This window comes from Tachysurus fulvidraco, chromosome 1 (assembly GCF_022655615.1).
Source record: "Tachysurus fulvidraco isolate hzauxx_2018 chromosome 1, HZAU_PFXX_2.0, whole genome shotgun sequence".
NCBI lineage: Eukaryota > Metazoa > Chordata > Actinopteri > Siluriformes > Bagridae > Tachysurus > Tachysurus fulvidraco.
In genome coordinates this window covers 26,442,035-26,454,925 of record NC_062518.1, presented here as the reverse complement: position 1 = coordinate 26,454,925, position 12,891 = coordinate 26,442,035, and the positions used below count along the sequence as shown (strand labels likewise).

The 12,891-nt window shown below is 39.0% G+C and overlaps 1 protein-coding gene across 2 annotated transcripts; it reads right to left on the bottom strand.

Moving 5' to 3' along the window:
* Positions 1-2,708: 2,708 nt before the first annotated feature.
* Positions 2,709-8,154, bottom strand: zgc:136930 (uncharacterized protein LOC563946 homolog). Of its 2 annotated transcripts, XM_027169086.2 has the most exons (10): positions 7,331-8,154; positions 7,134-7,194; positions 6,962-7,057; positions 6,590-6,769; positions 6,345-6,470; positions 4,770-4,990; positions 4,615-4,652; positions 4,057-4,137; positions 3,045-3,083; positions 2,709-2,847 (listed from the first exon to the last, which is right to left on the bottom strand). In XM_027169086.2, exons 1-10 carry the CDS (start codon positions 8,083-8,085, stop codon positions 2,798-2,800), a joined length of 1,647 nt encoding a protein of 548 aa, XP_027024887.1. In that variant the 5' UTR covers positions 8,086-8,154; the 3' UTR covers positions 2,709-2,797. The 2 variants fall into 2 exon arrangements, with proteins under 2 accessions (XP_027024887.1, XP_027024888.1); XM_027169087.2 differs by lacking the exon at positions 4,057-4,137 and having other exon boundaries at positions 7,331-8,151.
* Between the last annotated feature and the right edge of the window lie 4,737 nt (positions 8,155-12,891).

Below are 12,891 nucleotides of genomic sequence, written 5' to 3'. Positions count from 1 at the left end.
AAGTGATCACAAACAGATACAACTGTCAGTGTTTAATTTATATTTCAGCAGTGCAGCAGTCTCAGACCCCATACACCCACAACTTCATGACATGCGCATCCCTGTGCAAATGCCTAGCTTACTTTTAGCTTTATCTTTACTGTGAAACAAAACTGGAGTCAGCTTTTAGCCATTTAGCTGCAGATTGCTCATATGCACCCACTGTTAACCGAATAGGCAGAATTGAGCAGATATACAGGATGGAAAAAGTGTTATTTGTGTTCATGACTGTAAGAAAAATGTAAAGACATAAATAACACAGGCAACTCATCAAACCTGACAAGTAAGCTAGACTGTTGGCTTTTCATGCCTTTTTTTTAACCTCTTGACAGTGTTGTGTGGAATCAATAACTGTCAGTTATCACACCTCTTCTCTATTCTGATGTTTCACATCATATGTTGTGCTCTTTATCAAGATGATTATATACATTGTGCTGCTGCTATGTCAGCTGATTAGTTAATTGCATGAACATGTCAGTGTATAAGTGTTCCTCATAAAATATTCATGAGTGTCATTTCTGGAAGAGGCATAATGCCAATTTTTAACCTTCATACAGCAATATTTTTAAGATATCTCCTTCTGTATCCATGCAAGATTAGACTAAAGAGATCTAAAGACTGCCTTTTTGCTAGAAAATGTATGTTTGCAGATATAAGCTTGTTTTATGGTTCTATTTGGATCAAGTGGTCTATTTGGGGGCAGTGGTGGATCTGGGGTTAAGGTTGTTAACCAGAAGGTCAGGGTTCAAGCCCATCACAACCAATCTGCACCTGCTTCACCCTTTAGCAGTTCCCTTAACCATCTCTGCCCCTCGCCTGACCCTGCGCTCTGACCCCAACATACTTAGCTGGGATGTACTGTATAAAGCAAATCATTTTACTGTGCTGTGTTGTATATGTCAAAAAATAAAGGCTTTGTCTTTTCCTTTTTAAAAGAGTGGCAGTAATTCAATCAACATTGAGAGCTCAACTGTCTAAATAGGGAATGGTGAGGTTTTTATATGGGATGGTGGAAGACCATATAAATGACACACCTTCTCCAGATTCTAAAGTCAACTGTCATGACATTGGGGCATATTTGATCAAGATTATTATGCTAGTTACGTCTAACTGTGATTGTATTAAAAGAAAAAGCCAGTTGCTAAACAATAATAACTGACTTCAATGAGTAACTGAATATAAGTGAATATTATAAGAATGAATAAAATAAGTCTATTTTAATTAGTCAACTCTAAACAATAATTATAACAAATCTACCAATATAATTTCTGTTAATAATACTGCAGCAACACAACACTAAAACACTTACCACATATACTCCCAGTACACTGTGGTGCAGTGATAATAGCAACATTTAAAATAGGACCGGTGAGTTTGTGAGCAGCATCCTCTACTTCTCACAGTGAAAACACCTCAAAGGTCAGGTGCATGTGTTCTCTACATTCTCTACAAAGTATTATACAATGTATTTTTCAATGTATGTTGTGATGTTTAGTACACAGTCAATTTATGTAAACTGAAGAAGGAAATGTCAAGTAGATAGACTGATGTAGATAAGTACATCATGAAAAACACTGCAAGGTTTATTCTGCAAAATAGGCTGCAAGATTTCTTTTGACTGAAAAGACATCACGAACAGCTACACATATCAGAGTGATAACAAATTACAGATATTGCATGATTATATGATAAAGTTCCTAAACATGCTGCTTTGTTATGGTACTTAATTATCTAGTATTGAATAGGAGTGAGATGACACTATTGCTATCCATATATGTATTCCTGTAATTCTTTAAATACATGTCATAGGTTTCCATCCCACTTACTGAATCTGAAAAATGTTAATAATTTGAAAGAAATTAAATGGATATTATAAATTTTTTAATTAAGCTTATTATTTTGAATAAGCTCATTTACATAACAGATGTTTATATCTATTCCACAACATAAAATAATAACTCAATTTATCCAAATGAACCAGCTCAAAAGTTTACATCTCCTTGATACCGTATGTTGTTACCTGGAGGATCAGGGACTGTTTTTATTCATTCATTCATGACTACCTCGTGTCAGGAGTCATCGGGCATCAAGGCAGGATACACCCTGGACGGAGTGCCAACCCATCGCTGGGCACACACACTCTCATTCACTCACACACTACGGACAATTTTCCAGAGATGTCAATCAACCTACTATGCATGTCTTTGGACTGGGGAGGAAACCGGAGTACCCGGAGGAAACCCCAGATGCACGGGGAGAACATGCAAACTCCACACACACAAGACGGAGGTGGGAATCAAACCCCCAACCCTTGAGGTGTAAGGCAAACATGCTAACCACTAAGCCACCATGCCCGGACTGTTTTTATGTTTTGTGATAATTCTTTATCAGTCTCCTATTTGTCTTGAGCAGGTAAACTGCCCACAGTACTTTAGAAAAATCCTCCAGTTCCTACATATTCTTGTTTTTCTGAGATGGCAAAAATTTGAACTGGTTCATTTATTTATTTATTTATTTATTTATTTATTTATTTATTTATTTATTCGTATGCCCGCAAATCTTTTTAATAAAGTGATTTTCCTGTTTATATCTACACTGAGATCCATTCAGAACACATTATATTGTATTCACTTACATCCTGGATCCAAGAGGACAAAGAAACAAGAGTGTATATTTGGAATGCAGCTTTATTGGCATAACAATGAGTGGAGTTTGGATGTCCATAAAACAAACTCTCAGTCAATCCGTCCATCAGCATTCAAGAGGATTCGGTGTCTGCATCACTGATGACCGAAGTCTCTGTGTGCTCTATTGGTATGATAAAAAGTATTGTATGTCACATACTGACAGATAATAGTCACAAACTGAATAGTCACATCTTTAAGAAAGGTTAATGTAAAATTTGTCATCTTCTTATATGAAGCCATGTCAGACCTGTGACCATCTGTTATGTTGAGCAATGCAGTGAAATAAAATAATTATCTGAATGTGTGCCTCATACAAACCTGTGATTATCTCTTTGACTTGAATCCCACCTCCTCCAGCTGGAATGAAAAAATGCACAGAAATTGAAGTTTATGTTAAAAATGCAAGTGGTACAAACCATACTGAACTGCATTCTGTGCTACCTTCAATTTACCAGCTAACTGGACCCATCTTAATATTACTCAGTAACTAACAACAATTTTACAAAGTTCTTAATCTTTTTGTCAGTGTGCCTCACTTTAAGAAAATTCCATGACCTCACTGCTCCCACCCAGAATGTTATATGGATAAAGCTCAATTATGAATTGTTTATGACTACTGACTCAGCTGGATGGTTGGACTGGGACAGCAGATGCGAGGCAGTTCAGTAATGGCTGAATAGTGCTGAGGAAAGGACGCAAACTATTTTGAACCAAGACCCTGTCTCTATACTTGTGCTTGATCTTGACATAAAATCACTCCCTAATCAGCAGTCTGACTATAAACCACAAATATAACTATACATTTCTAAGCCCATGTGACTCTTTCAGGGGTTAATGAGTATTTTATACACTTGTTCATATGAAAGGTTTCCTGCAACCTCCCCGCAACTGCTTTGTGGCCCCCTGGAAACCCACTGTTACACTATAAACAATGACAGTTATGAGACAGAGACAAAAGCAGCCATGCAGACGAACACTTTACTATTGTGATTGGTAGGCATGTTGGTTATCTGCTAAAAAGCCCCTGCCTATTGTCCAGTACTCTATATTTCATGTTTGGTAAAAGATGTTTATTATATTATCCAGTTTCTTTTACTGTAGTACATCTATTTGTATTTTACAGATATTCTTACAAGGTGCTATGATTTGTGCACACAAAAGGACATGGAGCAGTGAAGTGAGTACACGTGAACTTTCACATGTGAGAGCACTTCAGTTGTGCAAGCAATGAGCACTGAGACACAGAGACTTCCTTTCCAAGTGCAGTTCATGGCATCTTGCATTCATTTTTATTACTGATACTGGTACACGCTCAGATAAGGTCACTTGCCTTTGCGGATGTATCTAGTGTGTATTTCCATGGAGACCTGGGGTGAGTCCTGGGGCGTGCTGGTTTTGGGCGGGGCACTCCCTACAAGATGGAAAAGTGTAGGTAAGAGAGGGCCACCCCCACTCCACGCCCCAGGACCCTCGTCAATTTTGTCCCCTTCACAAATGTGGGTGAAAAACTTGTACAATGTCGTAGATTTAAACATATTGCAAAGGCAAAGCTGAAAAGTGTGTAAAATGTGATAGCTTTAGTCCTTAGCATCAGCATTTTTATGAATGTTTGGGCCTATTGCATTATGGAATGAAGTCTAGAGTACTGGATTCATTCTTACAAATATGAGTTGAATTTTAAAAAAACTAGCTGTAGGTCACAATTAATGACTGTGTTTTGTATAAATGTGTTATCAACAAATGATACAGCAAAACAGTCAGCTAAAATGTTGCGTATCATGCTACTGTTAGGTTGTTGTTTTTTTATTGCTGTTGAATAATGGGTTAAAAGAAAAAGGTGGTTATTGGCACAGAATATGTTCCATTAGCCGGAGGCTGGAGACATTACCTGAGAAAGTGTAGGATGATTCTGTAAATTCTGGCAATCTAAAATAAGAAAGAGATAGTTTAATGCATGTCATACCTCAGGATTTGGTTAGCAAATGATAAAGCCTTCACAATTCTATTGGTTTTATGTTTTGAGTCAATTATAACAAGGCTTACTTGAAGTCATCTCCCTCCAGGAGTTTTCTGTAGGTGGAAATTTCCACATCTAGGGCAAGTTTGACGTCAAGCAGCTCTTGGTAGGCCAGAATCTGTTTGTGAAGGTCAGCTTTAGCTGCCTCGATGGCAGACGTGAGGCTGGCGATTTGAGCCTGGTATTCAGCCACACCTACACTGGACTGGGCATTAGCTTCTGCCAGACTCTGCTCCAGGGCCATGTTCTGGGATAACAAACATAGAGCATTATAAATTCTTTACTTTCAATTCAAAAGATGTCTCAAGAACATGGAATCAAACAAGTTAAGGAATACTAAGAAATTTGTTAGAAAGCTTGTTGTCTTATCCTGTGTGCATTAACCTGCCAGAAAATACCGTGCTTCTAAACATTTTCTGCATGTGGTACAATCGAGTCAGTAATGCAGTCAGAATGTTTGTGAGCTACATTTGCACTTTCTCTGAGAGAGATCACTGTGAAAAGCAGCTCTGCTTGTCTTGTGGTACTGACTTTAAAACCACTTCCTGTGACTTCTGTTTCCTGTACCGGTTAACTGTGATTTATGGTAACTCCACTAATCGATAAAAATTAAGCTGTGCTCTCTTATGTGTGCAGTATCTTTGTCTCATAACTGCACCTACACATGCAAAGAAAGTGTTTACTTTCTATTCTGTTGGTTTATAGAAATGCTAAAATCCCCTGAATGAAAAAAAAATCCCCAAGAAAATTCAGGAAATTACGTATAAATGACAGGGGATAACCAAGTCGTACTTGGTAACTGAAGGGATTTCTGGCTGATTCAGAAGTCTGATTAAAGCATATCTATTACAATACAACAGCCATCACATTCTGAATGACAAAGTCACTGTTGTACCAACTGATAGTAGTTCTCCCTATCATATAGTACTGTATATTTAAAAAGGTGTTATTAAATACATTGCAGTTGTTTTTATAATCAACATCAGTAAGAAACTCTATAAGACTCTACACTGTAAATATATTACAAATATAAGATATACTTATTAACCACTTCATTATAACACATGTATTACTGCTGGTACATGAAATTGTCCAAACCGCCAATCGTCTGCCCAGCATAATGCAGTTATGGGTTAATGGGTTAAAATCAGATCTCACAGATTTTGAGAGTAGAATGGGTGCCAGATGGGCAAGATTAAGTATTTCGGAAACTCCTTAGCTGAGATTTTCACTTATCACAGTTTCACACTCACTGGTGGATTTGTGTTTTTCACATTTTTAGGGAAACTTTAGAGACTGTAGAAAATCCCAGGAGATGATCACTTCCTAAACTAATCAAAGCAGTCCATCCAGAACAAGTAACCATGCTACAGTGAATATATCAAGTGTATCATATAAGTGTATCAGATAAATGGAGCAAATGGAAATATTTTACACAAATGATTAATTTAGCAACATTACCTTGATTTAATTTCCATGATGTTGTGCGTTATCAAGTGCTACTGCTTTCATTTAAGTTTTAGTAAGTTTAATGTAGACCTTTGACAATGAAACAATTTTAAAAATGTCTGTATGTAAATATGTATGTATTAAAAACTCACTTGTGTGACAAGACCTTGTAACTCTAACCCGAGTGCCTGAAGCTCCTTCCTGGCCGCTCCAATCTCCGATTTGGTTGCTGATACAGCTTCCGTGCTCTTTGCATTGGCAGTCTGCATTTCATCCATCTGAGCAAGGGAGAGAGTATGGTTTGTTTCTGGGCTCCGAACTGGTTTAATTCGGATCACCAAATTCAAATAGGCAGTAACATAACATAAATTGTAGAATTGCACACAAATATACTAGCCTTGAGTTTGTAGTAGGCTTCAGCTTCTTCTCTGTGTTTCTGGACAGATTTCTCATACTCCGATCGCATCTTATTAAGCGCTGTAGAGATGTCAAAGGACTTGCCAGTGTCCACTTCAATCATGGAGACAGAAGTGTCCATGGTTGTTGTGCCCAGTTTGGACTGCAGTGAAAAGAGCTCCTGCAGAGAGATATGCAGTGGGTAGAGATTTATTATATATTAAACAAACAAACAAACAAACAAACAAACAAACAAACAAACAAATAAATAAATAAATAAATAAATGTATTAACTAAAAATAGAAACTTTAGAAAGTGTCAAAAGCAGCTGAATCTTAACTAATAGTCTACTGTATATTTTGGTTTAAAGTACCTCTTCCTGTGTTTTGGTGACAAAGTCCAGTTCATTCTTAAGGCTGGAATTCTTGGCATCCAAATCAATTCTTAGATCAGATGCTGCTTCAATATCCTAAAGACAGAAATAATGATAACTAAAGATAACTGTGCACACAGTAATGGAAATTATTCACATTTGTTCCCCTTACCTTTTTCATGCTACCGATGTCAGACTCAAGCTGAAATCGGACCCCTTGTTCAAAGTCAAGCCTTTAAAAAAATATATAATAATATTGTTAATAATAAGAAAGAAAATGTAATTTAAATATATTAAATATACAAAAACACTATGCAAAACATTTCGATTTTTTTTTTTTTCGTTCTTTATAAGAAGACAAACACATACTTGGCCTTAAGCTCATGGGCAGTGCCACGCACATTGTCAAGCTCTATCTCCAGTTTGATGGTGTCAAGTGTAAGGTTTTGCAGAGTGGCACGATACTCGTTCAGCTGGGTCTCGTATTCCACCGTAGTAGTGCTTGAAGATTCTGGGGACATATCGGTTCCGCCTGTCAGCTGGGATAGCTTAGCCTCCAGTGCAGCGTTCTCCTGCTGCAGTGCACGTACTTTGGCCATGTAGGTAGAAAATCGGTCATTCAGGCCAGACAGCATGGTTTTCTCAGCCGCACGAGATAGAACAGGAGCCAGGGATGGGACCATTGCAGAGCCGGCAGACATAGCAGCACCTGCAGTCAGACCACCAGCTGCCATGGTGCGACCCATGGCAAATGCTGGGCTTGCAAATAGTGCTCCTGCACCTCCACCACCACCACCACCCATTGCGAACCCTGCACCACCTGCACCCAAGCCCAGACCAAGACCAGAGCCCAGACCAAGACCAGAGCCCAGATCAAGACCAGAGCCCAGACCAAAACCAGAGCCCATTCCAAGTCCAGAGCCCATTCCAAGTCCATAGCCTAGTCCAAGTCCAGAGCTCAGACCTAGACCAAGACCAGCTCCAGCTCCAGCCCCAGCCCCAGCCCCAGATCCCAGACCCATACCAAGCCTCATGCCCGCTCCAGCTCCACCAAGCCCTAATCTGGCTCCACCACCTCCAAATGCTGAGGCACCAGACCTCCTGGAAGAGTATGACACAGACATTTTAGATAGATGTGGATCACTGGAGCTAGCACAATATGAATGAAATGGTGAACACAATAATGCAGGGAGCTTGCAATGGTTTAAATAGAGGCAGTGTTGAATAGGGAGGAGGAGAAACTAATCTGTATCATGCCCCAGGACTTGATGCTAAGCTTTCTGTGCCTCCTCCCACATTCCATTGGCTTTGAATTTCCCTGAGGAAAGTGTCTATGCTCTCACGTACTGAATGATTAATTATGCGCATGAACCTAGTCAAGCACACTTATGATGGAAATTTTCCTCATATATATTATTATATATTATCCACAAATTGCGAAAACCTAGGAACAGTGATAAACCTTCCCAGGAGTGGCAGGCCGACCAAAATTACCCAAAGAGTGCAGCGATGACTCATCCAAGATGTCACAAAAGACCCCACAACAACATCCAAAGAACTGCAGGGCTCACTGCAGGCCGCCAACATCTTGATGATCCCAAGACTTTTGTGAAAATACTCTGTGCACTGATGAGACAAATGTTGAACTTTTTGGAAGGTGTGTGTCCCATTACATCTGGTGTAAAAGTAACACCACATTTCAGAAAAAGAGAAATCATACCAACAGTAAAGTATGGTGGTGGTAGCGTGATGGTCTAGGGCTGTTTTTCTGCTTCAGGACATGGAAGACTTGCTGTGATAAATGAAACCATGAATTCTGCTGTCTACAAAAAAATCCTGAAGGAAATGTGGCCTAGTCAAAGTCCTGACCTGAATACTATTGTGATGCTGTGGCATGACCTTAAAAAACCCAGTTCATGCTCGAAAACCCTCCAATGACTCTAAATTACAACAATTCTACAAAGATGATTGAACCAAAATTCCTCCACATTGCTGTAACAGACTCATTGCAAGCACTTGATTGCGGTTCTTGCTGCTAAGGTTGGCCGAACCAGTTATTAGGTTTAGGGAGCAAGCACTTTTAAACACAGTGCTATGTAGGTTTGGATTTTGTTTTTCCCTTAATAATAAAAACTGGACTGGTTCCACCATCTCTCAGGGTAAGAGGCAAGTATACTACAAGACTCTTCTCTGTACTGGCACCAAGGTGGTGGAATGAACTTCCCCTAGAGGTCCGGACAGCTGAGTCACTGGCTATTTTCAAGCGGCGGTTGAAGACCTACTTATTCAGGAAGCACTTCAACTAGCACTTCTTTCCTTTATCTTTTGCATTTAAAAAAAAAAAAAAAAAAAAAAAAAAAACTTTGACACTTTTTCATTGTAACTTTGAACAAATGTTTTAAACTCATGGTATCTTAAGTACGTAACCTAGTGAACCAGCATTAATGTATTCAATGTTAGAGATTTAAGCACTTATGTACGTCGCTCTGGATAAGGGCGTCTGCCAAATGCTGTAAATGTAAATGTAAATGTAAAAACCTTCATTTAAATACTGCATGTCATGTTTACGTGTGTTATCTTCAACTAATATTTAAATTTAATTTGTTTGATGATCTGAAACATTAAAGTCTGACAAACATGCAAAAAATTTATCAGGTAGGGGGCAAACACTTTTTCACACCACAAATAAAAGTCTTATGTGCACCTAAACAGAGTTCCGAAACAGTTTTACTTTATAGAATAACTGTCTTTTATCGGGATCTGCTGATACATCAGAAATAGGTCTCGACAGAGTTGTTCATAAAATCTGGAATTTGATGGAATTTAACAGGTTCTGCCTGGTCTTGAAATCCTAAAGTGGAGATTTGAGGTGTGCTTGCTGCCTGAAGCATTGGCATCACCTGTTTATCTCTCCGTCAGATGAAGCATAGCGTCTCTCCTGTCAAAAACGTTGGACCCTGCCAAAATATAATTATATAACTTTTCAGCCAGCCAGAACTTGGTAAGGAGCAAAATCAGTAACTCTATTCGAGTGAATGCCACTACTTCTACGTCTACATTTGTCCACTTCTTAAAGTTCATTTTGATCTTTAAATTACTTTGCTTTTGATGCAATACTGATTTATATTTTTCTTCAGTTTTCTGCAGTGTGTTAGATCACTCAGAAATTTAATTGAGCTAAAAACAGCTGGTAGTACACATGCCATGCTAACTTTCTTAAGAATATCATAATAATACTGAATATGACAGTGGAAACTGGTGCATTAAGATGGTTTATTGTGGAGTCTCCTTAATTTGTAAAGAGTATTTAAAAGGTTTCATAGGTGGTACAAAAGTTCTGTATACGTTTTGTCAAGTCAAGTCAAGAGTCAAGAAGCTTTTATTGTCATTTCAACTATATATAGCTGTTACAGTACACAGTGACATGAGACAAAGTTTCGCCAGGATCGTGGTGCTACATTTAACAAAGACAGGGCTAAGGACTTAGTAAGTAGTCCTAGCCACATAAAGTGCATCTGTGTGACCTGGTGCAAACAGTGCAGGACAAGACAGACAAGACAGTGCAGGACAAAAGACAATACACAAAATACAAAAAAGACAGTACGCAAAATACACAAAAGACAGTAAACAAAAAACAGCGCCGACCGACCAGTGTCAATACTGTATGTAAATACTGTAAGTTCAGACAATATTGCGTGCAGTAATAATAGAATGAACAGTTTCTTAGCAGCAGGTCCCTGAGATAGTGTATAAGATTGTGCTAAAACAGCAACAACTGAAATATTGTACAGTACGAGCAAAATTACTGAAATGTTAGACAGTGTGTGCAAAGAGCAAAAAAAGTAAAAAGTGTGCAAAACAGCATGTAAACAGTTTGTAAACAGATAGCTTGCAAACATTTCGATGAATGTAAGCAGCAATCTGGCATCTAAAACCAGTTTTCACTACCTTCTAAACATGGCCTTTCCATCGGAAGACTTGTCACTCAGTCAATGTTATGTTTGTTTTTCCCCCCTACACCATTCTGTGTAAATAGTTGTGCTTAAAAATCAGAAATTTCTGAAATGATCTACCGGTCACATCTTCTTACATAACAAGTACTTAAATGAATACATAAAAGAAGAAATGGTGAGTCATGTTAAGCAGCATTGCTTTTGTTTCTTTTTGTGATGCTTCTGCAGAATCAGCAAGAGACTTTTTGCTTTTAGACGGAGAGGCAACGAGTGAAAATGGTTCTAATTGTTATTATTTCAAATGCAAAATCTGTTAGCTTGTACAGAATTTAGTTCATGATGTTTGCTGATCATTGTTCTCATTTTGCCTTACACCCTTCGGTAAAGTGTGTGTGCTGCAGATCCGAACATGTTGCTGTAAGCAGTGCCACATCAGCAAGCTTTCTTCACAAGTACCACCTGCAAAGCAATGAACAGGTACAATGCCAGAACTTGCACTTGGAGATGATGTGTCTCTGCAAGTAGCAATGAAATTGGCTTTTTTAGTTTGTGTGTAGAGGGCAACACAGTATCGAAAGTGTGTAGCAACATGCAAAACAAAGACAAACAACTTTTGCTTTTGTTTAGAATGTAAATGTGAATTTTTTCAGCCACAGCAGTAGCCATATATATAAAACATGCAGTTTGGTATTTAGGTGATGTTTAAGGATGTACAATAAAACCATCAGTAAAAGATAGACAAATAAACAGACTAGTAGTAAGGAACAAGGATTGGGCTGATTTCCTTTTGGCCCAAACGGTATGCATTGATGCATTACATGAATACACAGAGGGGGGCACGGTGACTTAGTGGTTAGCACGTTCGCCTCACACCTCCAGGGTTGGGGGTTCGATTCCCACCTCCGCCTTGTGTGTGTGGAGTTTGCATGTTCTCCCCGTGCCTCCGATGTTTCCTCCGGGTACTCCGGTTTCCTCTCCCGGTCCAAAGACATGCATGGTAGGTTGATTGGCATCTCTGGAAAATTGTCCGTAGTGTGTGATTGTGTGAGTGTATGAGTGTGTGTGTGTGTGTGTGTGTGCCCTGTGATGGGTTGGCACTCCGTCCAGGGTGTATCCTGCTTTGATGCCCGATGACGCCCGAGATAGGCACAGGCTCCCCGTGACCCGAGGTAGTTCGGTAGTTCTGAAAATGAATGAATGAATGAAATGAATACACAGAGTAAAATGCCTCTTAGATTTGTGTGCATATTTTTCAGCCCATGTTGCTGACATGTCCAGAGTATTCAGACCATGCACATTATTTGGCCAAAGATATGTGGACACCTGATCAACACACCCACAAGTGGTTTCCACACAAATCCCCACAGCTCCATTCTAGTGGAGGTAGAAATCCTTACCAGAAGTGTGAAGCTTATCATAGCAGCAATCATGGGCGACGTGGTCAGGTGTTGACAAACATTTTGGCATATAGTGTAGTATGTATGCACTTAACATATAAAGTGTAAAACGAGAGGTTCTCACGATGTCTACATCCGCCGTATGTTCAACTGTTTCTGACACTCGTCTACTTTCAATTTGAAGCAATACTGTAACAGTCAACGAAAGTTTCATAGTGTCACTAGAGTTTACTCAACCACGTCTGAAACCAACAAAGACTTAGGCTAGCAGCACTCTTCCTTTCTCATGGTAGAGTCAGTTCTTCTGAACAGGAAAACAAGACTTAGTAACGATTCTTTGAGAGACGTTAAGCATAACAGACTGTGAGCCATTATTTCTCATCACAAACTGACAAAAAACCTCAGTATGCTTTTTGGTGTTGTGTCTACCACAAGCCCTGAATGAGCAATGGGGAAAAAAATAGATGAGAAAATGTCACCTGAAACCCATAACTGATAAAGAAAAAGAAAAGACTTGTGTCCCAGCATTCTCAGGGTAACCTCTGTCTCCACCACAGAAAGGACAATGACGTATCTGAAA